The 26,453-nt window shown below is 39.6% G+C and overlaps 1 protein-coding gene across 1 annotated transcript in view; it reads left to right on the forward strand.

Annotated features, from left to right (window-relative positions):
* Nucleotides 1-14,857: 14,857 nt before the first annotated feature.
* PDE8B (phosphodiesterase 8B) overlaps nt 14,858-26,453 on the forward strand; it is a 42,788-nt gene continuing 31,192 nt past the window's right edge. Inside the window, exons 1-4 of the mRNA XM_005532503.3 lie at nt 14,858-14,907; nt 19,477-19,667; nt 20,965-21,024; nt 22,979-23,036. Of these exons, the coding sequence (XP_005532560.2) occupies nt 14,881-14,907; nt 19,477-19,667; nt 20,965-21,024; nt 22,979-23,036 (336 nt within the window). The 5' untranslated portion in view covers nt 14,858-14,880. The remainder of the gene's footprint in view (nt 14,908-19,476; nt 19,668-20,964; nt 21,025-22,978; nt 23,037-26,453) is intronic.

The following is a 26,453-nucleotide window of genomic DNA, read 5'->3' on the forward strand; positions in this document are numbered from 1 at the left end:
GTCCCCAGAAATCTTGCTCATAAAATAGAATTAAATAATTGCTGAGCTGAGTTCAGCTTCTGCAATATAAGGTACATTGAAACTAGGCAATTGCAACTCTACTTTGGGGAGAGAAAGTTTGGCAGTTAACATTGCACACAGCAGGCAGAACTTCTGCTTTTACTTCTTAAGGGTGGAAGTTCATTCTATGCATGTGCAGAAGCCATGGAAGAAAATTGATTGCCAAGACATTTGCAAGAGGGCTGTGCTTCACTGTGTGCACAGAGTATAACAGTATAATTTTTTTATCTTCTCAGTAATGTGTTGCTGGTAAGTTGCATAATTATATCCTCATGATGGACAATCCTAATGGTGGGCAGAAATGACTATATTGTGTTCAAATAGATGTCAGTACATAAAAACTGGAGTAGCAGTAAGAGGTCTCTGTAGAACATTTGCATGAGTCTCATAATGCTGGGTCTGAAACCTGGCACTTAATTTAATGGTGCTTCTCCTTGGTAAGACTGGAACAAAATGTCCAAAAGAAAACTTTTTCCAGAAAGCTTTTAATTTCACACACACACACAGTGTAAGTAGTGATGAGTAATACCAAAATTAGTATTGCTTATTGCATAAGTAATAAATTGCACTTGTTCAGCAGACCAGGTGAAAGTCTATTGTTATGCCTTCTTTCCATGCTTTTGCAGAGCTGTTTTTGATGGCAAAAGTTCAATCCTAAAATCAGATGCAGATCCTACCTACATATATATGGATAGAATAATGGCAGTCAAATTTTCATGGCTTCATTCAAGTTTGTAGGACTGGGTAACTAAGTTTCATCAGAGTATTTCTTGCTCCTTCGAGGTATGAAATCTTCAGGTATATCCAATACTTGCTTCTCTGTTCCTCTGAGTCAGAGCTTCCCTTTTCTCTACCACTTCATGTATGTCACTTATACTACCTTGTATAAATACTCCTACTCTTCCTCACTCTTCATCTTTGTTTTGGTAGGGCTTATAGGATCAGTCAGCCCATGTGCCCTATAATAAAAGTGAGAGGTGATCTTTGTCTTTGGGAATTGTAAAATAAGTGAGACAACCTTTGTAAACACTTTAGTCTTGAACGACAAAACACAGAGGGTGGAAATGCTGGGTTTGAGTAACTTCTGTGTGGCTTAGTTTGATGACTCACGAGTGGGCAAGGCACTGTGCATATCACAGAGTGTGATATCTGGATATCAGTCTTGGAGTATTTGAGACATGACTGGTGCTGTCTGGATTAGCTGCAGTGGCTTTGTCAAAACTAAAATAGAAACTGGAACTGAATTAAATGTGATCATGAATTATTCAGACAGCATGAGAGCCTTGGAGCTGTTTATTTTGATGAGAATTTGGCTTTGATTTTCGTTGTCTGCACAATTTTTAGTGTGAGACATGGTACATACTTTTATGTTGATAATTTGTAGTTTCACAATAACAGACAGTACAAAGCTGAAGGCTTTGTTAAGGGAGAAAGCATCACTTGTGATACTTGAGATGGTAGGGTCTGTTCTGGGAATAATTCTATCTGTGGGTTTCTAACTAAAGGATCAATGGTAAAATGGTTAATTTTGACATATATTTGAATGCTGGTTTTGGATTTTAAAGTCATTGTTAACTAATGGGAAAAGCGTGGTAACAGGTGTCTGTTATCCTATAAACTTGAGAAGATTTAGTTTTTGTTTTATTGGTGTTTGTTCTGTGAATTTGCAATTTGGAGTGTTGTTGGGTTTTGTATTTTTGTGGAGGTTTGGGGATTTTTTTAATAGAGTTCCTAGGCATAATTCTAAGACACATCTTGTGGATGCTAAAGTTTTAATCAAAAGCCAAACTAGTTGTTTTCATCTTCCAGCTCCCAAACTCAATAGTCAAGATAGAAGTGCTGCAAAACAAATGCTGCCTGACAGTGTGAAGGAGCAGGGAGGAGAGAACATTATGTTTTCAAAGGACATATATCTGTCCTTTATGTACAATGCCCTGTTCTTTACTGGAGATTATTTTGGTATTTTTGCAAAATGTAGATCAAAGTTCAATGTTGAGGTTTTTTTCTAACTGCAAGACAATTCAGAAAACTTGAATAAATGACTCACTCTCATCAGAACATGCTTGTTCTGGGTTTTGTCAGGGTTTTTTTGGCTATATTTCTTTTTTATTCCAGAAGAGGAATATAGTGTTTTATAGAGGTTTTAGGCTGAGATAGTATGTAGGTGGCTTTCAGGAGCTGGCAAAAGAAGATAGGAAAAGACCACTTTGAATCAGGAAAAAATTCCTTCCAGCATTGCCTACCCAAGAGAAGAAGTAAGAGGAGGTAATACAAAGCCAAGACTGTAATGGTGACATCCATCATGCAACTCTGAAGGAGCAGCCTAGGGTTGATGTTGAAATCTAGCAGCATGTACAGTGAATAGTCTTGGAGAAATGGTAAAACAAAACCACATGTGCTGGTTTTGCATGGCCTGGTTTTTGTAGCAGGGGAGCACAGAGGTGGCTTCTGTGAGAAGCTGCTAGAAGCTTCCACCATCTCTGGCAGAACCAATCCCTGATGACTCTGAGGATGGACGTGCTGCTGGCCAAGGCTGAGACAATTAGAGATGTTGGTAACACCTCTGTGATAACAGATTTAAGAGGAAATCAAAGCAAAAGTAGTGTCAAAGTTTTAATTCCAGCCAGAGAAGAGGAGGAGGTGAGAACATGTGAGGGGAACAACATGGAGACACCAAGGTCAGTGAAGAAGGAGGAGAGGAGGTGCTTCAGGTGCTGGAGCCAAGATTCCGCTGCAGGCTGTGGTGAGACCATGGTGAAGCAGCTGTGCCCCTGCAGTCCATGGGGATCCACAGGGGATGCAGAGATCCACCTGCAGCCCCTGGGGAAGGTGCCCGTGCCAGAGAGGGTGGATGCCTGGAGGAGGCTGTGGTCCTGTGGAAGACTTGATGGAGAGAGGGGGCCCTGCTTCCAGGCTGGAGCAGCCTGTCCTTGGAGGGCTGCACCCCATGGAAGAGTGACCCACACTGCAGCAGTTTTGGGAGGACTGCTGCTCATGAGATTGGAAGGCAGAGAACTGTGTCCCATGGGAGGGACCCTGTGGTCTCAGAGGAGAAGGACTCCTCTCCCTGAGCAGTGGAAGAAAACCTCAGTGATGAACTGACCAAAACCCCCAGGCCCTGTCTCCCTGCACTGTTGGTGGGAAGGAGGGAAGGACTGGGGGGAAAAGATGTTCTTTAAGGGGTTATTTTACTTTTCATTATCCTCCTCTGATTCTGTTAGCAATAAACTCAGTATCTTTAGTTTTAGACTATTTCGCTCTCAAAGTGTTTTCTCCCAGTCATTAACTCATTAATCCTTCATGAAATTTTCTTTCCTCTGTCCAGCTGTAGCAGGGAGGGTGAATGAGGTTTTCGTGGGTGCCTGGCATTTGGTCAGGGTGAAACCATGACACCACAGCACATACCTTGAGTCAAATTCTTTTTTCCATTTTAACCTTTGTAGTAGAGTCCATAATTACCTACATGTGCACTTGCACACCAGGAGTTCAGGGGCTGCTTCTGACTGCTCACAGACTGTTGAGGGGCATGATCTTAGTGACTTTGTTTACTTTTAGTAACACGCTATATAGTTTATGCCAGACAGTAGAAACCAAGACAGCTACATTTTTCAGATTACCTACTACTGGAAGAGTAATGTTAAATTAATTGAAGTAGGTAACTCAGGTGTATGCAGGTAACTTCCAGGTGCTTTTTCTTAATCAGTGCTTGGAAGACAAAGTAAATTTTACATTTTAGAATTATTGTTTGATTGCAGACTAACAGTATGCTTCACAAGTTATGAGTATTTACCTAGGCCAAGAGGTGATGGAACACTATCATGACTATTAAGCTAACCTCTTCCTGCAAAATTATGTTCTAGCTGTTTCTGTTCATATTTCTATGATCACATTACCTGAATGAAACCAGTATTGAAACTCAGCTCTTGGGGTTTTTGTATCAATTTTAATAGCCATGTCCAAGAGTTGATCTACTGTATTAAACTGTAGATCTGTCTGCCTGTTATCTTGTCTTGGGCAAGTGTAAGGAGCCTTAGACAACAGAAAGAAAAGACGGAGAGGGATCATTCCCTGGGCCTCTTTTAACTTATGACTGAAGGGCCTGTGAGTTGAGGTTATGTTCCTCCTGATGTGTTCTGCAGCAGCACAGGGGCCTACCCTCAGTAAGTTTTGTTCAACTGCTCTTTTAACAATGCCCCTTCCAGTGGCCTGCTCTAAGCCTCAAATTTCTTGTACTGGGAATACTCTTGGTGAGTCATGGTTCATTCTGCTCTACACTACTCCTGATTTCATAGATACCTATTCAGTTCCTTAGGAAGCTCTCTTCCTAGACGAAGCAGCCTGGTCTTTTTAATTATCCAAAGGCATATTGAAATTTCATTATTATTCTTGCTGCTTTCTCTTTAATATTTTTCTAGTTTTCCTTAATTTATCCCAAGGAAAGCAAAAGATTATGTACAACATTGAAAGTGTTGGTTTGCCATAAATTTACATTTAAATTTATAAATTTAATATAGTAGTATAAAGTTTGTTTTGTTTGGATCTCTGTTCCTGTCCTCACACTGGCTGCTTTTTTGACTACCTCAACATACAAAGATGAAAATATGAGTAATTTTTATATCTTTCTGTATGTATAGTCTTGGATTTTGCTTTCTCCCAGACACCATTGTATGTATTTTTGAAGCAGTTCTGTCTCAGTTGGTGTGTTTTTCCCTAAGGTGAAGAGATCTGATCGGATTCCCCAGTAATGTGTGTGACTCATGCTTCTGCGAAGTTGAGAATGGACATTAATGACAGATGGATTTACAGAAAGAAGTCTCATCATGCCAAGATACATAAGTCTGGACATACTCTGTTCACTTTGGAAAAAGTGAAAGTGAAAGATGTTTGGAAAAGTTTGTTTTCCCTTCACCTCTTCGCACTGTGAGGGCATTAACATAACTAACCTGCCATGCATATTTAGTGAAGTGAAATTTATGTGCTAACAAAATAAACACACTTTCAGAGAAACATCGGTTGATAAAAGCAAAAGTATTCAAAATAAACATGATGCATTCAGTAGTTGGTTTTCCTTCCAAAAATCTAAGAACACGGTAGTTTGGAAATCAAAGCACTTGTCCAGTAAATGGGTTTTAATTCCTCTCCTGTCAGTACAGGCTGGAATGCGATTGCTGGGCAGCAGACATGCTGATAAGGGGTAGGCAAAGCCATGGTTGGCCTGATCACACATTGCAATAGCACCGCTTGGAGGGACTTCCTGGCCTTCAGCGGTCCCTTCAAGACAAAAGTTTTGCAATACTTTATTCATTCGTGTTTCAGTGAACATATCAAGCCAATAGCAAAACCCTTCTTCTTATTTGTGTTCTGAGTATCTGGGGGAAGGGGAGGAAGTTTCCCAGTGCTATGAGTTTTGAGACATTCTACATGGTCCATGAAGAAAAAAATGATCTTCGTTTACATGCCCTGCTGCTTTGTGAGCAGGAAAGCACAGGCTAAGATGAGCTATAAATGTCAAGGTTAGTGGGGGTAAATTACTGTATCACTTTGTGCTTGCCCTGGTTTTGCATTTTCTGCTTTTCCACCTGCCTTTGGCCACTTCTGAAGACAGGATGTTGGACCGAGATTGGTTAGTTTGACAGATTTTCTGATTGTCCCTCACAGATTTTTTAAAAATGTGAATGTGTTTAGAAATCTCCCTAGATGCTTTTTGGGTTTTATTAAGGAGCATCCTACTCAAATGTGTTCAACCAACTGTATCTCAAATACCAAATTCTATGCTGACATCAGGAACCAGAATTTTTCTAGTGGTCCTGATCATGATCCTTGAATCCACATAAGAAAAATCTGCATGGTGACAAATTGTGTCTACAAACTGCAGGACTGCTTCCAGATGCTGTTAAAAGCCCTAATCTGCAAATTATAGGAATAAATGGGTTATGGACTACCCTCTATGGATTGAGGGTTTCTGAGTCTTCTCAAGTCTTCAAGAAGAAGCCTTGAAAGGTCTCAAAGAAGCTGCTGCTGTGAGCAGAATTGCTCTGTTTAACAACAGTATATTTGTATGCCAAATATAGCACAATAATGGCTGAACTAGCCATTTCTGCTTGTTTGTTCTATTGCCCTGTTATGATAATGTATTCACAAGGAAGCTGCTACCAAACTGTGAAGAGAATGTAAAAAGTCCTAAAATAATATTCTTTCTTCAGTTATCATTTTATATCAGATACACATTTATTATATTAGACCTCATAGGATTATTTTACAAGAGTCAGCTTGCTTGTTCAAGAAGTCATCTAAAATCTCTGTCAACTTGACACTGATATTTCTTTCTCAATTTTTGTTTTCCTAAGGATGATCCACTACTTGTGACCTGTTGGTGCTAACTGCCTTTTGTTTTCCTCATGTCCTTCAGAGGTTTACCTGCATCTCCCTGGTTTTCTTTTCTTCCCTTACCACTGATTTTAAATTGAAACAGCAAGATAATATGATCACTACTGACTGTATTTGCTTAAAAACTGATGACTTGTGTTCCAGGCAGGAAAAAAGGAGTGAGAAATAGAGAAGAAGCAGACCTGTGGTTTTGACTATTTATTTTTCTAATTCCTTATTTGAAACACAAGCCTTTTTTATTTGAAATTTTGTATTTGAAACCGCATAGAGAGGAATGAGAATAAAGGAGGAAAGAAACCTTAACATCTGTTCTGGAAGCTGATTCTGAGACAGAACTTTTCAGTTTTACACAAAAAGAGTTCTAGAAGCGGACTCTGAGAACAGAACACAAAAAATGCCAACCAACTTAGACACTTAATATGTTATCAACTGCATAATTCATAGAAATGCAGTTCAATTTTAGGTATATTATTCTTCCTTTGAAGTTTTTATGAGGACTTCTGTTATCTCCAGAACTGGGGAGGGAACTGGGGAGGGACTACCCACCAGAGGAGGGAATATGTTAGACCTGTTGTTTGCAATTAGAGATGAGCTGGTGGGAGATGTGGTGGTTGGAGGCAGCTTGGGGCATAGTGATCATGAAATTATAGAATTCTCAATATTTGGTGAAACAAGAGGGGCATCAATAAGACTTTTGCATTTGACTTCCAGAGGGCAAAATTTGGCCTATTTAGGAGACTTACTCAGAGAGTTCCTTGGGAAGCAGCCCTTAAAGAAGTCCAGGAAAGGGGGCATTCTTCAAAACAGAGATCTTGAGGGCACAGGAACAGACTATCCCTGTGTGCTGAAAGACGAGTCAATGAGGCAAACATCCAGCCTGGATGAGCAAGGAGGTTTTAGAGGAATTTAGGAATAAAAAGAGGATGTATCAGCTTTGGAAGGAGGGTCAGGTCTCTCAGGAAGTATTTAAGGGGGTTGCTAGGGCATGTAGGAAAAAAATTACAGGGGCCAAAGCTTAGTTCGAATTTAATTTAGAAACTTTGGTAAAGGATAGTAAAAAATGTTTTTACAAATATATTAATGGTAAAAGGAAGCATAAGACCAGCCTTTGTTCTCTACTGGATGCAGGAGGGAATTTAGTAACTGCAGATGAGAAGGCAGAGGTGCTTAATGCCTTCTTTACCTCAGTCTTTAGTGGGAAGATGGCTTGTCCTCAGGACAGCTGTCCTCCTGGGTTGGTAGATGGTGTCAGGGAGCAGAATGGTCCCCCCATTATCCAAAAGGAGGCAGTCAGAGACCTGCTGAGCTGCTTGGATGTTCATAAATCTATGGGAGCAGATGGGATCCATCCCAGGGTGATGAGGAGTGGCAGATGAGCTTGTGAAGCCACTCTCCATCATTTACCAACAGACCTGGCTCACTGGTGAGCTTCCAGATGACTGGAAGCTGGCCAATGTGATGCTCATTCACAAAAAGAGTGGGAGTGAGAATCCTGGTAATTACAGGCTACTCAGCCTGACCTCAGTACCCAGTAAGGTGATGGAACAGTTTATACTGCATTTTATAGCTGCACCCAGCTGGGGGCCAGTGACCAGTGGTGTCCCTCAGGGGTCTGTGCTGGGGCCAGTCCTGTTCAATATTTTTATAGATGACATGTATGAGGGTTTTGAGTCCTTCATTAGTAAATTTGCAGATGACACTAAGCTGGGAGTGTGTGTCAATCTGTTGGAAGGTAGGAGGGCTCTGCAGAGAGACCTGGAATGGTTGGAAGGATGGGCAAAGTCCAGTGGGATGAAGTTTAGTAAGTCCAAGTACTGAGTCCTGCGTTTTGGCCACAAAAACCCCCTTCAATGTTATAAGCTGGGGACAGTGTGGCTGGACAGTGCCCAGGCAGAAAGGGACCTAGGAGTACTGGTGACAGTGGCTGAACATGAGCCAGCAGTGTGCCCAGGTGGCCAAGAAGGCCAATGGCCCCTGGAATAGTGTGGCAAGCAGGAGCAGGGGGGTCATTCTATCCCTGTACTCGGCACTGGTGAGGCCACACCTGGAGTTCTGTGTCCAGTTCTGGTCCCTCAGTTCAGGAAGGAGATTGAGACGCTTGAGCACACCCAGAGGAGGCAACGAGGCTGGTGAGGGGCTGGGAACACAAACCCTGTGAGGAATGGCTGAGGGAGCTGGGGCTGTTTAGCCTGGAGAACAGGAGACTCAGAGGAGGAGTCTATCTATTATCACTCCCTACAACTTCCTGAAAGGTGTTTGTAGTCAGGTGGGGCTGTCTCTTTCACCAGGCAGCAACTGACAGAACGAGAGGACACAGTCTCAAGCTGCACCAAGGGAAATACTGATTGTATATTAGCAAAAAGTTTTTTATAGGAAGGGTGATAAAATATTGCAATGGTTTTCCTGGTGAGGTGATGGAGTCACAATCCCCGGATGTGTTTAAAAAAACACTTGGTGCCATGGTTTAGTTGAGGTGTTAGGGCTGGGTTGGACTCGATGATTTTGAAGGTCTCTTCCAACCTGGTGATTCTGTGGTGACCAGATCTCTTATCATGCCTATGATATTATCTCTTATCATGCCTAGATACAAAGTCTTGGCACATGGCTCTCACTGAAGAACATGTGGAGTTTGGAGCCAGAGGCATCCCTTTGGTAGGTCCCCTAAGGAGCCCAGTCAGGCTGGTATTCAATGCACAGTAGGGACTGCAGCGGGCTGGTGGATCTGATATGTGATATTCTATGCCTAGCCATGCTTGGTTTCAGATGCTTCACTGCCAAATGAGTGCTCTCCCACCAAGTGAAGGCAAGGTTGGTGGGGAAGAAGGAGGTGGGAAAGTTAGGGCTTAATGATTTTCAGACAAAGGTCACTGCAGAAAAGGACTGCAAAGGTCATGGGTGAGAGTACAAAACAGGAGCTGGATTTCATCACCCAGAGGTGAAAGATGTCATGGAAGGAAGGGCTGTTCTTCCTCTTGACTTTGTTCTGCTCCCTTGTAAATTGCTAATTCTCTTGTGTGCAGTGACATAGATTTAACTGGGGATATTGATATGGCCTTAGCCCAATTCTGCTTGCTTTTGAAAAAGCAACCAGAAAAAGAACCAGATGCAGGTTTGTGAATGCTGCCCTTGAGCTACACATAGAGCCTGCCAAAGCTACATGTCTTGTGGATTTGGGGTCCTGTGTGTTGCCTGTGGATGTAGCATTTTCATGCTGCATGCCTCAGTGTGTGTTGTCACACATGTTAACAGGCCACCACTTCCAAATGCATGTGTGTATTTTTTACCTATGTATCCCATGGGTCAGGCTTCTCTTAGGAGTGCTTGCAGAGACTGCAGTGGCTGCAACAGCAGTGATAGAACTTTATTCCTTCTAAGTAGTATGTTTGTTTGATCACTGTTTTCAGAGGATAAAATAGCATGACCTTGCATTAACTTCAGCTGAGCTATCCAACTACCTAATGCTCCTCTGGACTCGGTGGAAAGGTGGCAGTCGGCTGGCAAGAGGGGAGCGGCTTGTGGAGCAGAGTGAGTTGGCAGCCCTCTAGTGGGGGCGAGGAAAATGAAGGGCACGAGCCACCCGGGAAGCAGTTGTAAAAATCAACTGGAAGCCACAGCAAGGAGGATTTGACAGGGAAAAAAATAAAAAATAAAAACAGCAACCACAAAACCTAACAGAATTTGACAACAAGGTGCCAGAGAGCAGTCCTTCCTGACAGAGAGTTGCTGTACTGGTGGAGAGGATAAAGAGGCTGTCAGTCAAATGAGTGAGGTAGGTAGGGAAAGATGGTGTCTAAAAATGGTGGGGAAGTCAGACCAAAAACAATCTAGCTCAGGACCAAGTCTTCAGCAGTATGAGTACTTAATGTAGGAGTGATTCATCCTACTTTGTCTCCCAGCCTTTGCCAAATTATCATTTAGGGCCTTTTTGATTCAGAGGTGAAAAGAGCACTTCACTCTCCTCCTGTACATCTGCCCTTTCTTTATAAACAGAAATTGCTAAACAGGTCAAGTGATGCCCTCTGTAAGAATCAAAGCTGACAAAGAAAGACAGGGAAACCCCAAACAGAGAAAGAGTGGCTGAATGTTAAACCAAACAAAAATGCTCATGGATTGCAGTTGAACAGACCAGAAGGGATTAAAAACTAAAAGAGGATAAAGGTTGGGATATAGTTCTACTAAGGAAGACAAAACAAAGAGAAAAAGGGAAGAACAGAGAGTAGCTTTGCTGAACAGTGGAAGGGGAGCTGGGCACCCTTGTCTGGTGTGCTATAGCAGGCAGAAGTGCAGGACACCAGCACCAGGCCAAGGATGTTTGACAACAGATGTTGGCCCTGAGTCTCTTGAGGGAAGTCATGCAAGACTAAGGCCAGGATTGAAGTTATACTTGGCTGTGGGCTGCAATTTGGCCGGGAAAAAAAAAAAAAAAAAAAACAAAGAGCAAAGGGACTTGAGGTTGAAAATAGTGGTACAACCAAACATGGAAATGGTAATAGCCAAGGAACAGGCTGAAGTGTCAATCTTCACCAGCTGTGGATAGAGGAAACTGAGCTGGAGGGAAGTGAAAAAGAGCCCATGGAAAGATTCAGAAATGCGGCCAGGGGAACACAAGGCTGAGGTGAAAGCTGGGTCAAAAAGGGATTCCTTTTACCTACTTGCAAAACCAAAGGGACAGAGTCTGAAAACACTACAAAGCTGAACAAATGGATACGCTAGTAAAAGGGAAAGGGAAGAGAGGAAGCCTTCAGGGCAATAGGGTGTCCAAAGAGACGCTGGCATCTGTGTGTTGCTTCTCAACTGGCACATCCACCCTGAGCCTTTTCAGGAGACTGAATTCACCAACACCTTTGCTTCACTGCTTCCTTGGCCCTAGCTATTGTTGCTCTGAAGCAGCACAGAATTATGCAAGAAGATTTTGCTGTACTGATTAGTCAACACTAATTACAGTGGCGTGTTGGTAATTATTGATGATTCATAAACTGCAAGGGCTGTAAGTCTGCAGCCATAATGGGGTAAAGACTTTTGTACTGGTGATTCAGAAAGGTGAAAATTCAGTGAAGTAATAAGTGCTATTTGCTTAATGGCACTGCTATGATAGTAAGGTAATTGATGATCACTGATTTACACAAAAGCATAAGAGCTAAGAAAGTGCTATTGACTTTGTCTAATTACTTGTTTCATAGCTGATTCCTGTGGAGATTGCTTAGGAGATTACAGTGATACTGAAAATATTGTTGGGCAGCTAAAAATGTTAAAACAAACAGTTTTCCACTTTTTTAAGCTTTTATTTATTCTAGGTGATTATTTCTTTGCTTTCAGTGTCTGGTCCTTTGCTCACTGAAAACAGGAATTTTCTCACTGGCCTCTTCAGAATCAGTCTTGTCTCTGCATGTTTTACCAGAAAAGTCTATTATGAGCTACTACACTAATTGATTTAGGTTGCAGATCTATTAGCAGTCCTTCCTGGCAGTCAGTCAAATAATGAGAGCTTTATTTAAATTGGAAATAATCAGCAATGTGATACTCACTTAAGTGAGGAAATGAACAGAGATATGGTCACGGTATCACTAATACACAATGTCCACATGGTCAGATTCTTCTGGGAGTGCAGAAGATGTAGTAGATGTAGTAGATGTAGATTCTTCTGGGAGTTCCTTCAGGTGAATGAGAGATTCACAGGACATTTGTGAAGGCCAGGCATGCATGTCCTTGTTTTTGCTGCCTCCTTTAGCTGAGTTTTGACAGAGAAAAGTGAGTCAGTCACTTATACCCACAGCAGCTTGGCATATAAATTCAAGGGTCTGAAAACAAGACTCAGAACTTAAAGACCAGAAAGGAGGATGTCAGACATAGTTTTTGCTGTATTTAATGAGAAGGTTTATTTTTCCTTCCCATAATCAGGTTCATTACCAGTCTTAATTTGGCAGTCCCCTTCTGTTTCTGTGCATTGTATAAGTAATGCAATTGAACATTTTAGGAATTTAAAGACTACATAGCAAAAAGGTATAACAGCACCTATTCTGCATCACTCCGTGGTTCTGACCCCATCATGTCTGCACTGAGCAGGGCAGGGACATCAGGGGTCTCAGATTTTCTAATTTTCACCAAGCTTTCCTGCTGTTAGCAAAGGCAGGATTGCTCTGAATCTGGAAGGGAGGTAGAGAGAGAAAGACCCTGAATTTTTTGTCCTTCTATTCAAGTGTTTTCTATTCATGAGGCTGACACAGAAACAGCCGGGAGAAAAACTCTGAGTCAGAGTCTCAGTGAGTGGATTATTTTGTTGCTGTTGTTTTAAAATAAACAGGATAAGAAAAGTGGCTAATCTATAAAGTAATCTCTGTAAAGGACTTGATAGACTTGCCTGCATTGATCTATGTCTTGGACATAGTTATTCCATTTTTGAAAATACAGAGTGACTAATGCCGAATGTCTTCTGAAGTGGTAGAAACTGGAAGGCATTCATTTACAATGTGAGTTCTGTGATATTTCCCGGGCATTAATAAGTGGATAATAAAATATCAATTTTATGTCCAAGCATACATGGATGCGTCTGTATTCTTCTTTCATTGAAGAATCTCATGCTCTTGATCCATACATTCTGAGACTATGTTTGAGCTATGTATTGTCAAAAAATACACTTTTGCTCTGAGACTGACTGAAGTCTGCTGTGTAGTCTTACAGATTTGTCTAATGAGATTACTTCAGAACTTTTTTTTTTAATCAAAGTATATGATGATAGAAGATTTATTTAAGGGTTTCCTATTGAGTACCATTGCAGTGTGAATGTGCTGTTTTACTCTCTTGGATGGAGGGAAGAGGAGTTGTGAGCTTTCACAGAACTGTTTCTTTAACTTACTGTTAACTCATGGCTGATGATGGGTGCTAACCTTCCATTTCTGTTCAGATATGCTTACTGGCACTAAGCTACATTCTGCTACAGCAGGAGCTCAAGTGGGAAGTGAAGCTTTTCTGTGAGAAAAGGAGAGGTTAACTACACTTATATTGGGGGCAGTTTTTGCTTTGGAAAACAGTGGCAGGCTTTGTAGTTTAATCTTTTGGAGTCCTGCCCGTTACCACCTTCTGACGTACATTGTTGGGCTGAGAAGAATCGATGCGCAGTGGTGCATGAAAGTCCAACGTGTCAATTGTAGCTATACATAATGCCACTGTCTCACATGCAGGCAAGGCTGTTAATGCTTAACACAGTATTGTATTCTCTAAAGAAAGGAGTAGAATACTGGGAACTTCACCTGTTTTAAATGTTTATACACATTCCTTCGAAAAATACATTTTTTAAGGATTAAGTATGGCTCGTAAAAAAGGCTCAAACTAATGAGTACCACAGAGAAAAAATGTCACAGAAATAAGGCTCCAGCATTCCTATGTGCCTGGGAATGGCCTTGGGAATGTGCCTAGAAATTAGGGTTTTTGTCAGATTACATGTCTTGCAGGGTGATTGCTTTAACTCACCTATACCTGGGGCTCCTGGGGTAAGTGGCAACCAGGAAAGCGAAGAACCTGCGCTTTTGGAGGCTGGTGACTTGCACCTAATTCTCCATATGCATGAACATTTTAAGGGTTTTAAGACTCTTCTTGTGAAGTATGTGCACCTGTGTGAGAACATATGTATTGTTCTGTTGCTTAACAACCTTCTGTAGCTAATGATCTGAAGTGAAACAAATCAGCAGTGTACAGGAGAAGTGTACTGAAATGTATCAAGACACAAAAAGTATTAACGTAGTCCAGCTCCTAAGAAGTATAACAAACAAAGCAGCCACAGCCCACATGTACTGGCTTTCTTGCAGCAGGTTTAAATTATGAGGTGCTCTCATGTCTTCTGAAAATGTCATGGCTAACATGGTAGTAGTATTTTTACCTGGAAAGTGAAGGCTATGGTTCTGAATAACAACTTTAAATCTGCAACCCAAACCAGTTCCCTTTTCTGAAAAGTCACTTATTTCCTTATCAATCCCATTAAAATATTATTATTTAGAATATGTCACTTCAATTAAAGTTCCCATTCAAATGAATAACTTTTGGCCAGAGATAAATAGCTTTCTGTAGACTCCAGCAAAAGCAAGTCCTATGTAACCTGGGTACTCTGTTGGGGAAAGAGGGAAAAGGAAGTGTGTGTTTCTTGCTTCCTTATTTAAAACTCTACCATACTTAACTTACATATTTACATATTTAACTTAAAGGCAAGTAAAACAAAAATAGGAATTTGATAAAGATGATCATGTAAGATGCACTTCAAAGCAACTAAATTAAGGCTGCTAGTTATATGTCAGTGTGCCTTTTAACATCTTTCATAGTTCTGTTTGATCTTTAATTCTTGCATGCAAAACACTATCTTCTTAAGAGCCAGACTGAAAAAAAACCCAAAACCTGTATTTCTCTTTTTTGTAGGCTTCAACTGCAGAAGTACAAGTTGGGCCCATGAGACTGACACAGTACCCAATTCAGGTAAGATGCTCCTTCAGTTTCTGAGAGAGCCAATTCAGTGTTAATAGCTGAAGAAATTAGGGCTCAACCTCTATAGTTAAGTATAATACTTTAATTTCACTTGTACAAGGACTGTGAGATGGGTAATGTATGTTTTGTGTATCTGATTGCTTGAGATCTGCAAATTAACTTGGCAAATAAGACCTTTAGATTTCCATTAATATCCCCTCATTCCTTGTATCTGTCCTGCCAGTAGGAGTGTATGTGCATCAACCAGAAAACCAAAAAAAGGAAAGAGCTTCCTCTATGGATATTAAAAACTTCAGTTCAGTTTTGATACACCAAAGCTGAGAGCTTTATGAAATTTAGTTCAGTTCTTCCTGGGTGTTGCAGAACAGGACAGAGAACTGTAACAGGAGAGAGAACTGTGTTTTACAGACCACCAATCCAAGAAATCACATGACCTCTAACAAGATAGGTTCAACTTCAGCTAAGGAGCAACAGCTCGGACCCATACTTGCTTCTTTTTCTGTATATTTAGTTCCTGTGACAGTATCAGATGCCAAGTGTTATTATTTTTCAGCTTATAGTGGATGTTGGAATTCTCAGATTATTGGATATTAAATAATTTTAGTCTTTAACATTGTTTTAGTGATACATAATTCATCTGAATTAATTTATGGGTCAGTTAATTCTGTTAAATGCAGAGACATTTGGTCACCAGTCACCCTTTCTGTGAAAAACCTATGTGTGGAAGATAAGCAGCATGAAGCTTTACATTTGTATGTCTTTACATTCGGTCTTAATGATGACTCAATATGATGAAATTACTTGTTAATGTTATAATAAGACTGTGGAGCAGTAGCTGCAGCAGTAGAACAGTCTTCGGTTTTGCAGGGAATTTCAACATAGAAATGTGGAACTTTTCACAGAAAAATTATTTTAGATTTTGTTCATCTTCAGAAAGATTATCAAGCAGATATTTAACAACTCTCAGTGCTTTTGTCAGGATATTGCTTCATAGAAATTGGATTTGCCCAAGGGAAAGTTGGATTTTTGTTGTTTATAAAAACTGATATTCTTCTTGGTATCTTCTCACATGGGGGTGTTATTTTGTCCTTACATTTCACAACTGAGAATCTGTGTAAGAAAAGAATCTCTTTTAAGCAGAAATTATTAAGTAAAATCATTAACTGAAGAATTTTCCTTTAAGAAGTTGCCATACATTAATTAATTTACAGTTAAGTAAAAATCTTTATATAAACCCAAGTTGTTTGTTTGTGGAACAAGCCACATTGCCTGAGATAATTTGGCAAGTAATACACACATCCGCACATTTAAAAAATGTGTGCTAATCTTTTATTCCATCTTGATGTGTTTCTCTGTGCAGTGCAAACAGCTACTGAATATCACATTTTAAATGTCTATTTGTGGATGATTAATCATGTTTACTGTTGTCTGAGAAGTTCAGTTGTTTGTTAAAACAATTGCCACTGTGGCTTTTTTTAGCGAAGTTCATTTTATTCCGGTGTGTTTTATGCTGTTATGGGATACCTGTGCCTGCCTCGAAGTGGCACATATTTTTTGCCTGAGAAGTGACCTCACTTGTGCCTGTGACCTGCCATAAACCATTTAATAGATTCTCCACTGGACTTCATGACCATATATGTCAGAGTAAAAATCTGGTTTAGTTTGTGCAGAATTGTGACCCAGGAGCTCCTGGCCTTAAGAGGCAAAGGGAAGAGTCCAAAGCAAACCAGCCAACTCCAGCCCTCCAAACATCCCATATACAGCTTGCACAGCTGCCTCAACCTTGTACCAAGGCTTGTAAATAGGAATGGTTTGATTTCAGAAATGACCGTGCTGAAAGTACAGGAAAAAGGGGACACAGGAGATCAGTAGTTTTTATAAACAATTAAAAAAGTTCACATAAAAAAGGCGTCTTATCCTCCTGCAGAAACGTTTGCTCATAGATGTTTGGGTATGTTCCTATTCAAATGCTGCATTTTCTCACCTTTTAGGACATTTATTTGCCATCATCTCTTTCACAGTATTCACACTGATCTTCCCTGATGAGCTGCAAATGAGGCACGATGATGCACAGCATTTCGCTCTTCTCTCATTCCAATGTAACAAGAGCCTCTCTGTAACTTTATTCAGAGATACTATGTCTTTTCCACCTTGAAAATCTCTGGCTGGGATATGATGATTTAAAAACAATTAAGTAACTTCTTAGGTTGCTGTAATTTTCTTTTTTCTTTTGGCAGACTGTTTATCCCCAGCTGGTGTTTCTTGTATTTCAAATTTTTAAAAGAAAATTTCTGTCCCTTTTCTGTATTTGAATAATAAATTGGGAACAAGGTGTGCAATAGTTGTGTGAAGCAAATACTCAGAAATAGAGTAAAAATTTCAGTACATCACCAAAACTGGAAAGACCTCTACAAAGGAAGTCAGTGGTATTCCTAAATTATGGCAACATTGAGTAAAATGATCTTTTTACAGCAACATTGGCAAATCATGCAGAAAAAAAAAAACAAACACAAAAAACTACATTAAGTTTTCTTTTAAGGAGCACAGATTGAATTTCCTTGATCATTTGGTTTATATGGATTGTTATATTTTTGCCTTGACTTTGACAGCATTGTTTAAATATACCTCTAGTCACATTATGTTTTGATGATTTTTAGTAAGCTCCATACGAATGTTAATGAGAAAGCATAGTAGTAATACTTCAAAAGAACTTTTAAAGTTAACTTTCTCGTGAGGATTTGCATGCTGATAATTAACTACCAGTGAGAGACTGGATGGTTGAAATAAGCTCCATTATTTTACAGCTGGTAAATTATTGCATTTTGCCATCCTTTATTTCCAAACTGAGAGTGGTGAGAGAAGGAAGATACCAAAAAATGCGCCACCCCCGGCCCCCTCAAATTTTCTTTCCCCATAACATTTCAAACTAGGAACAAAATAAAACTAATTGCAGTTGGAACCAAACAGAAGATTGTATCAGAGTCAGGACTTCACTCAGGAATCAGAAAATCTGCTTCTTGGCCATGTCAATGCTTTCCAACACTTTGATGGCTGGAAAAAACCCCAGGGATCAGGAAGAGTGACAACAGTTACTTTAGACGTCTAGTGTCAGTAAACTGACAAAATCTGTGTATTGATAACTGCAATCAAAAACCTTCCAGTGCATTGAAACTTTTACCTTCTTAATATTTACAGAAATTCAGAGCATATGATTTTCTTCCATTGTTTAATGGAGCTCTGACTGGTTGTCCTGTCACAGTTACAATGATTGATTTTTTTATTGTTTAGAATTCAACAATCCTAAAGATAAGACAGCTAAAGATAAGAGGAAAGCTATTGTCAACTTTTCTAGCTTCTAGACTGATGGTGTTGAAACTCATGTACTACAGCTGCATAAAGCAAGCTTGGATAAAGGTTATTGACCTTTCCTACAGGCATTTGGAGCAAAATTTTGCTTATTTTTCTCGAACAGGTTGTTTCAGTAAAGTCAGGGGATTACTTTTATTTTTGAAATGAACAGGATTTAGCTTTATACATGACTAGTCTCTGGCTGCTGACTTTTGGTGCAATTTTAATAGCTGTGGATAAACATTTGACTTTCTGAGGCCCTCTTTTTCACAGCATATTTGCACTCAATTAGCCCTTTTCTTGATCTGACACAGAGGGTAGCATGGTTAGTTTCACTGTGGTAAATAGTGCAGCTGTAATGAAGAATGTCTGCATGACTTCGATAAATAAATTGGATGCTGAAAAATTGTGCATTATGGGGCAAGGATGATGAAAAATTTATTCTCTCTGAAAAACACTTTTTTTTTCACATGAGAGGCACAGAAATATAGCTTTTTTCAGCTTCTATTCTTCGTGTCAGCTTGCAAACAGGCTTCCTACAGCATCTCCTTGATCTTTAGGGTGGCACCTCAGTACTTGCTACCTGATCTGTGTGAGCAATTCCTTAAGTGCTCAATTGAAATTGTCTAAACTACTTTATATCTTAGGGACCGTTTGGTATGATGTATTGGGTAAAAAATCCTCACATTATAATGTTTTTTCTCCTGTACATACCTATTTGCCTGTTGTTCTTTTCAGCTTTGTAATGGAATTGGTTAATGCCGTTTTTTGTGATTAAAGAAGAAAGAACAAATAAAACTGCATTAATTTTTTGCCCATGTCTTCAAGGATGATAACAGATAATTAAGGCAGTTGCATTTCAGACAGTTCATTACAATCAAAAGTGTGTGTATCTGGGATGGACTGATGACAGTGATGTTTGAATGCTCTGGCTGGTTGCTGATTGAATTGGAACAGGAGCTAGGAAAAAATCGTTGTGTGGCAAGCTGGTTTTGTCCTAAATACCAGTCCTTGTTTAAAACAATTAACTATTGATTATCTATTGTTGACCACTGTATCCATTAAGAAAGATTTTACAACCCGTGGTTCAAGCCTCCCACTCCTAAAGCAGACTCAATCTTCCAGAGGGCAGAAGTGTTTGTTAAGGCTTGCTCCATGCAGAGGACTACTTTATGTGCTTAATGGGGTGCTGCTGTTTTCCATCCCCTGCAGGTTTTGCTGATCTTTGCAAAAGAAGACAACCAGAGCAATGGTTTCTGGTGGGCTTGTGACAGAGCAGGATACAGGTGCAATGTTGCCTGGACTCTGGAGTCAGCGCTTGAATGTTTCCTGGATAAACACCAGGAAATAATTGTCATAGATCACAGGAACTCCAAATATTTTGATGCAGAAGGTATCTGCAGGTAACCTAAAGCACCTTATGCCTCTCTTAACCTTCAGAATACATTGTATGAAACCAAACCTCTTAATTTTAAACCAGAAAAGGGGAGTGGGGGGAAGATAAAAACAACACAAATAAATGAACACCTGTAATTGTAGTAAAATGGAAGTTTGGGGTCTGAGGCCAGGAAGTTTGCATACATCTTTAAGAGAATAACAATATGAAAGCTACACTGTGACAAAGATGAACTTTGTAGAACTATCTCTAGGTCATGGGGCTCCTATCAGAGCATAAGCCAGAGCTATTGTGAAGCTATTCCCTGCTGTGGGTGCTGCTTCTTCCCTAGATTACTGCTGCAGCAAAATCTGAAGCTGCAGACTTCAAAGGAATGTTTGTCCACAAGGTCAGGCACTGCCAGTTCTTCACAAAAGGCAATCTTTTAGTCCACATGGTTGTGTCTAAGCTGCTTTAAGATTGATAGTGCTTAGTATTGGGATCCTTTGCTAAAATAGACTGTTTCAGATGAAGAATACATTTTGCACCATACTGTGCTTCTAGTATGCCATGAACAGAAATTTGCCATGTTTATGACAAGGGGCATTTTAATGCTCAAATACTTACGCTGGTCTAAGTTTAAAAGACCAACAGATAAACATAAAAATTGTTTATTCAGAACAGTGTGATGAGTGAAAAAAACAGACTATTAGCCAGTAAGACACAAATGGAGTGTTCTTTTGATAGCTGATCATATATTTTTTGGTTTTTCAATAATATGCAACATAAAAATTTGTTTATTCAGTATTTAATAAACTATAGTCTTTTGTAATTTGCTATGCCCACTTTTCTTACTTTCATGCCTTGAAAGTACTTCCCACCCTCTAAACAAAATTTTGCTATGTCTAGAAGGACAGTGGTAAATATGAGAGGGGGTAGAGATTATTGTTTAAATTAGTCAAGGGTGTTGAAGATGCTTTGTGTGGACTGACCTTTCCCAGCTCATGCATTCAGGGCAGTCTGCCCCAGATAAGCTGAGTACACAGGGGAAACCTTCACTAGGTCATAAGGGTGGGTCTGAAAAGCTGATGTTTGTACTCTGTGGTTTTAGAGCTTTTGCCTTCTTACCTGCAAAATGAGAAATCTGGTGGCAAAATGAAAATGGTTTGTCTAAATGGGCACAGTTAGGTTTGGCAGTGCACTATTGTATTGTCTAGCCTCAGCAGTGTCTTTCAGTCCTGACTTTCATTTATATTTTCAGTGAAAGTACTCAGAACAATATTGAGAAAGCATTCAGTGTAACTGAGAAATTTTTGTTTCCTCAGGTCTATTCGTGCTACAGCGCTATCAGAGCATACTGTAATACTTGCTGTGGTTCCACGCACGTAAGTATTACTGGTTTGTGAAAGATTTTTTATTTTATAAGAACAGTTATTTATCTATAACAGTTATCTAATTGAAGTAATTTAATTAATTAACAATATTTTACTAGCAAGACCTACAGAGTAAATGTAGCATTTTTCACCTGAAATGGGCTAATCATGTTTGATGTTTTATTTGAGTGTTTGATAACTTCCCCTTAGTGCCAACTAGTATTACCCTTGTCACCTTCATGATGGGCTGTGCAGTAAGAAAGTCAGACAGATACATGTCTTTTCTAAGAGAGAAGGAAAATACAAAGCCAAACCCGAAAGCTGTGTATTACTTTCTAAAGGAAATAACTAGATAAATAACAAATTATTGTTCATTGAACTGGGTAATGGGGCAAACTTCAATCCCATTGATGCTAAATTCACCAGAACATTGTCCTTAAACTCTTATTCAGTAATTCATAACCCATGCATTTAGGAAGAATTCTTACTGACTTATGTATTTATCAAATACCTTCAAATACCCTTGTTAGCACTCCTGCACACTACTGAATCCATTGCCGCTTTTATTCATTTCCTAGATCAATTAAAATATTAGGAAATAGAGTGGCAGGAAAACTATTACTACCAAGATTTGAAAATCAACTAAATTTGCTGCTGAAGAAGATTTTACAACTTAGCTTCACCTTTACCTTAATAATTTTTTTTTAGATTATTTCTCATAGGATATCACAGAATGTCTTTTATCTTCTTCATGATTTTTTTTGCAATCCTCTTCTGTGTATGTAAAGAGATACAGGACTTCTCTGGAGGATCTGTCAGTTTTGCTGTAGGAGTAATTATCAAGCTGTATAAAAACTGCAAATATCTATAACAGAAGACTGTAGCACCAACTTCTGTAACAGCATGATTTTATGTATGTATTTAAGGAAAAACACTTCTCATGAGTTCATTATATTTAGGGAACTATGTCAGATTCATGCCATCTAATCCTCAAATGTTGTGTCCCCTTATAGTAAATAATATACCAGCCCTGCTTAATATCTGTATCAATGACCTGGACAAGGGATTGAGTGTAGCCTCACTCAGTTTGCAGTTGACAACAAGCTGGGTGGGAGTGCAGATCTGCTGGAGGGCAGGAAGGCTCTGCAGACGGATCTGGACAGGCTGGATCATGGGCTGAGGCCAATGGTGGGAGGTTCAACAAGGCCCAGTGCTGGGTCCTGCCCTTGGGTTACAACCACCCCAGGCAGCACCACAGGCTGGGGCAGAGTGGCTGGAAAGGACCTGGGGGTGCTGGTGACAGCAGCTGAACATGAGCCAGGCTGTGCCCAGGTGGCCAAGAAGGCCAATGGCATCCTGGCCTGGCTCAGCAATAGTGTGGCCAGCAGGAGCAGGGCAGGGATTGTCCCCCTGTCCTGGGCACTGGTGAGGCCACACCTCAAATCCTATGTTCAGCTCTGGGCTCTTCACAAGACATTGAGAAGTTGGAGCGAGTTCAGGGAAGGGAAACAGAGCTGGTGAAGGGTTGGGAGCACAAGTCCTGTGAAGAACAGCTGAGGGGGCTGGGGCTGTGCAGCCTGGAGAAAAGGAGCTTCAGGTACCTAGAGGTACCTGAGGTACTCTCTCTAGAGGTACCTGAAAGGAGGTTATGTCCAGGTGAGGGTTTGTCTTTTCTCCCAAGTAGCAAGGGATCTGACAAGAGGAAATGGCTTCAGGTTGTGCCAAGAGAGGTTTACACTGAGCATTAGGAAAAATTTCTTCCCTGAATGGGATGCAAGCATTGGAGCAGGTTGCCCAGGACAGTGGAATCAGCATCCCTTGGGGTATATAAAAGTTTTGTGGATATGGCACTTGGGAAGTGGTTCACTGGTGGGCTTAGCACTGCTAGGTTAAAGGTTGAACTTGATGACCTTAACAGTCTTTTCCAACCTGAATAATTCTGTGGTTCTGTGATTTTGTTCTGTAGATCTGCTGACCAAGAAGAGACTTCTGTTCTTCCCCTTCTTGATGCAGGCTTTGATAGGGTATGTATAATTTGCTTATGTAATACAGAAAACATAGCAACTTCATAAATTATTGACACTTCTGCTTCGTCAAATTGAAAATTACACATCCTCTTCCGTCAGAAATTTATTGTTAAGAAACCAGTGGCAGTTGATTTAGTTTTCTTTTCAAGAGTGTATTCCAGAAGCATATGAAACAAGAAGCTCTGTGATCTAGCTAGTCCTTTCAGAATAGCAGCTGTACTGAGATTAATTTTGTATGGTCTGGCTGGCTAGTGGGTGGGTTTTGTTTATGACTGCACTTAGAAACAAGGGTGGGGGACTCTGATTATCACAGCATGCTGACTCATCACCCAGACCCCTCTATGTGTCTCAGACTGCTGGGATTTCTCTTCTAAAAGGACTACAAACCTGGTCCAGCTTGTGATGTGAAGAAGAATTTTTTTCCCCCCCATTATGTCTGTTATGTTGGTTTACACCAATTATTCTCAGTACAGAGTTAGAGACAGTCCTGTACAAGGAGCAGAAGGGAAGATAACTGTTTCTCAAAGAGCTTTGTAGGAGACAGCAGAAAGGCAGGAGTTCTCAGCTCTGAAAATCTAGGTTGCTTACTCTCTACAGATCTTTGTGTGAGTGGCTTTGGATGGATATTAATGTTATGTTACTCTGAAATAAACCAGCTGCATTTTTTAAGTTAGCCATTCATAAGGAATGATGTGTACTTGAGCAAAAGAAGCACATGTGGAGTTAGAATTAACTGTGCATATTTTCTTAAATATACATATATTAACTGGTATATATAGTTGATTGTTGATATATATAGTATCAACTAAAGTAAGGAAAATCAGGGAAGAGATGGAATTAACCAAGGCAAAATCTCATTCTTCTATGCTAATACTGAGTCCAGTGTCTGAGCTAACTCACATTCAGCCCAAGTTTGTTTATACAGCAGAACATGAACCAAAATTACCATTTTCAAATCATCTCCCAAAAAAAGATGTATAAAATCTTGCCTCTACTGCAAGGATATTGTGAGGCCAAAGCATTTCTGAAGCACTTAGATGCTCTGAAAATTGGAAATCTGAGTCTAAGAGAAAAGTCAGCCCAAGAATGCTGGTGCTTTATTAGTGTAGTCTCTCTCCCTCTCTCCCTCTCTCACTTTAATATTTTTCAAAGAAAAGTTTATTACTTCTCAGGTCTAGTATTTCATCTGAACACAACACAGGGCAATGAGTTCTGTGAGCTAGATTAAAATTGTAGGTGTAGTGCTGGATAAAGTCAGAGGAGACTCTGTGGCTGTGGGACATGGCTCAGTGGTACTCTCTGCCTTGGAAAGAAAAATCTTTTTGCACCTGACAGCTGCTCTAACAACTCTCTCTTGCTGTCCCAAATTTATCAAAGAGCTTTCATCATGTAATAATTCCCTACTGAAATTATTTTCAAGACTTTAAAATGCATCTGATGTCAAAGTTTTAATTTTTGCTGTGTGGTGGACATAGGAATTATTTTTGCTCGGATGGGGATCCCTAGGGACTTAATCCATTACCACACAAAGATTTAAAAATACCCTTCTTAAAACAGAGATGTGGTATTTGTGGGGAGTCTCTCCTCAGCAGCAAAAACGAAAATTCCTTTTTGGAAAATTGTACCTGTTTAAATCATAAGTTTTTCTTTATGCTGACTTATTTCTGGTTTTTCTTCCTTCTTCTCAATAAAGTATTTTATTACATCCGATTTTCCCTCTATATCATCAGCAGCTTTTGTGTTTGTGTATTGTGCTGTTGCTAATCCAGTACATTAATTATGCTGATTTTTTTTCCCTCTCAGCCTCATAAATCTAATAGTGGTGGCCTACTTAGGATGGGCTAATTTGAATAAGTGATTTAGCTTCCTGACTGATTTTATGATTTAAATCAGCAAACAGGAGATCTTAATGTTTGCAGTTACTGAATTACAACCTTGTCTTGTATTTTGAACTTCTTTTCCTAAACAAATGTTGATTCTCATTGACCAGATACTATTAAAACTTTCTGGATTGGAATAAAGTAAGTCTTTAATATGAAAACTTATTCTTATTGCTAAGCCAAAAGAAGGGTGCATTCCTGCTAGCTTATAGCTCTTGTGGCTTGTACTAAGTTCTGTACAGAACAACAGTGGAATCCCATTATAATGAAGTAAAAAATAATTTAAGAGTATGTGTTATTTAAATCAAAATGTACTGCATAAATACAAAACTTTTTTTTTAAAGAAATTGTTTTGTCTGCCTTCTAATATCTGAGAGTTCAGAGATCTTCTTACTCTTGTGTCACATTAGAAGCACCAATTAGAAAAATAAATGTTTTCTGCTATTTTCATGTCCCAGTTGATTTCTCAGTTTTGAGTCAGCCAGCGAATGACCAGCATCAGCACTATGAACTTAGATAAAGCAATTCTGTACATCTGCAGAAGACTATACAACAGTTAAGAGCATAGTTAGCACTTAGATAAGCTGCAGTTCTTGATTCCTAGCAAAAGATTTGTGCCAAAAGTTTTGTCTGTGAACAGCAGCGCTTAAATTTTTTCAGTAAAATGCACTACTATAAAATTAAGTTTATAAAGAGCCTTAGTATATTCTAGTAAGTCTATTTCATAAAATAGGTTGCCATAATGGATAAATTTTATATTATTGATAGATTTGTTCTTATTGTTTTAAATTCAGAATTAATGTATTTGAATATTTAAAAGGCACCCTAAAACTAAAAACCTAAGTCTAAACTGCTGCAGAAGAGAAGTTTGTTTGCAAGCCGTTTGATATGCAAAAACACAACATTGTTTGCAGCTTTGCTTCTGCCAACTTGATACTGTACCTTTTGTTTTCCTATGCATTCTGTAGTGTGTGAAGTGAACATTACAGAAGTATTTTAAGATCTCAACATTAAAGAGTGGAACAGACCCATTCCATCAGTTGTTTTTAATTTTATTTTTTTTATGTTTTGCTCACAACTTGGAATTGAGGCACTAGTCTCCAAAACACAGTTTTTCATCCATGGCAAAAGCAGTTTTCTTAAAAGCTATTCTTTGGAGGTTTGCATGCTACTCTGGACTGTGCATGCAGCTGTGCTGTGAGAACTAGTGACAACACAGGGCATTTCCTATGATAACTAAAGTCAGTGCATGTGATTGATCAATAAACTTTAATTGAAGCCAGAGAATCTACTTGTTTTGTAGCAACATAAAATTTCTGATTTCAGCAGGACCAAGCACAAGACCTTTCAGACCTAACAGAGAGAGAACATTCTCTTCTGTCTGGAGTAAAAAAAATTTTCACCATAGTAAGATGTTTCTTACTTTATATACTTGTGTGCACTTCTGAATTCAGAGTGACAGCTCAGTGAGATTACTTGTGAAGCAAAGTTACTTCATTTTTGGAGCTTTAGTGTAGAAGTAAGGCCCGGCACT

This window comes from Pseudopodoces humilis, chromosome 4 (assembly GCF_049639895.1).
Source record: "Pseudopodoces humilis isolate 2021_Gansu_Grassland_sample_001 chromosome 4, ASM4963989v1, whole genome shotgun sequence".
NCBI classification, from domain to species: Eukaryota; Metazoa; Chordata; class Aves; order Passeriformes; family Paridae; genus Pseudopodoces; species Pseudopodoces humilis.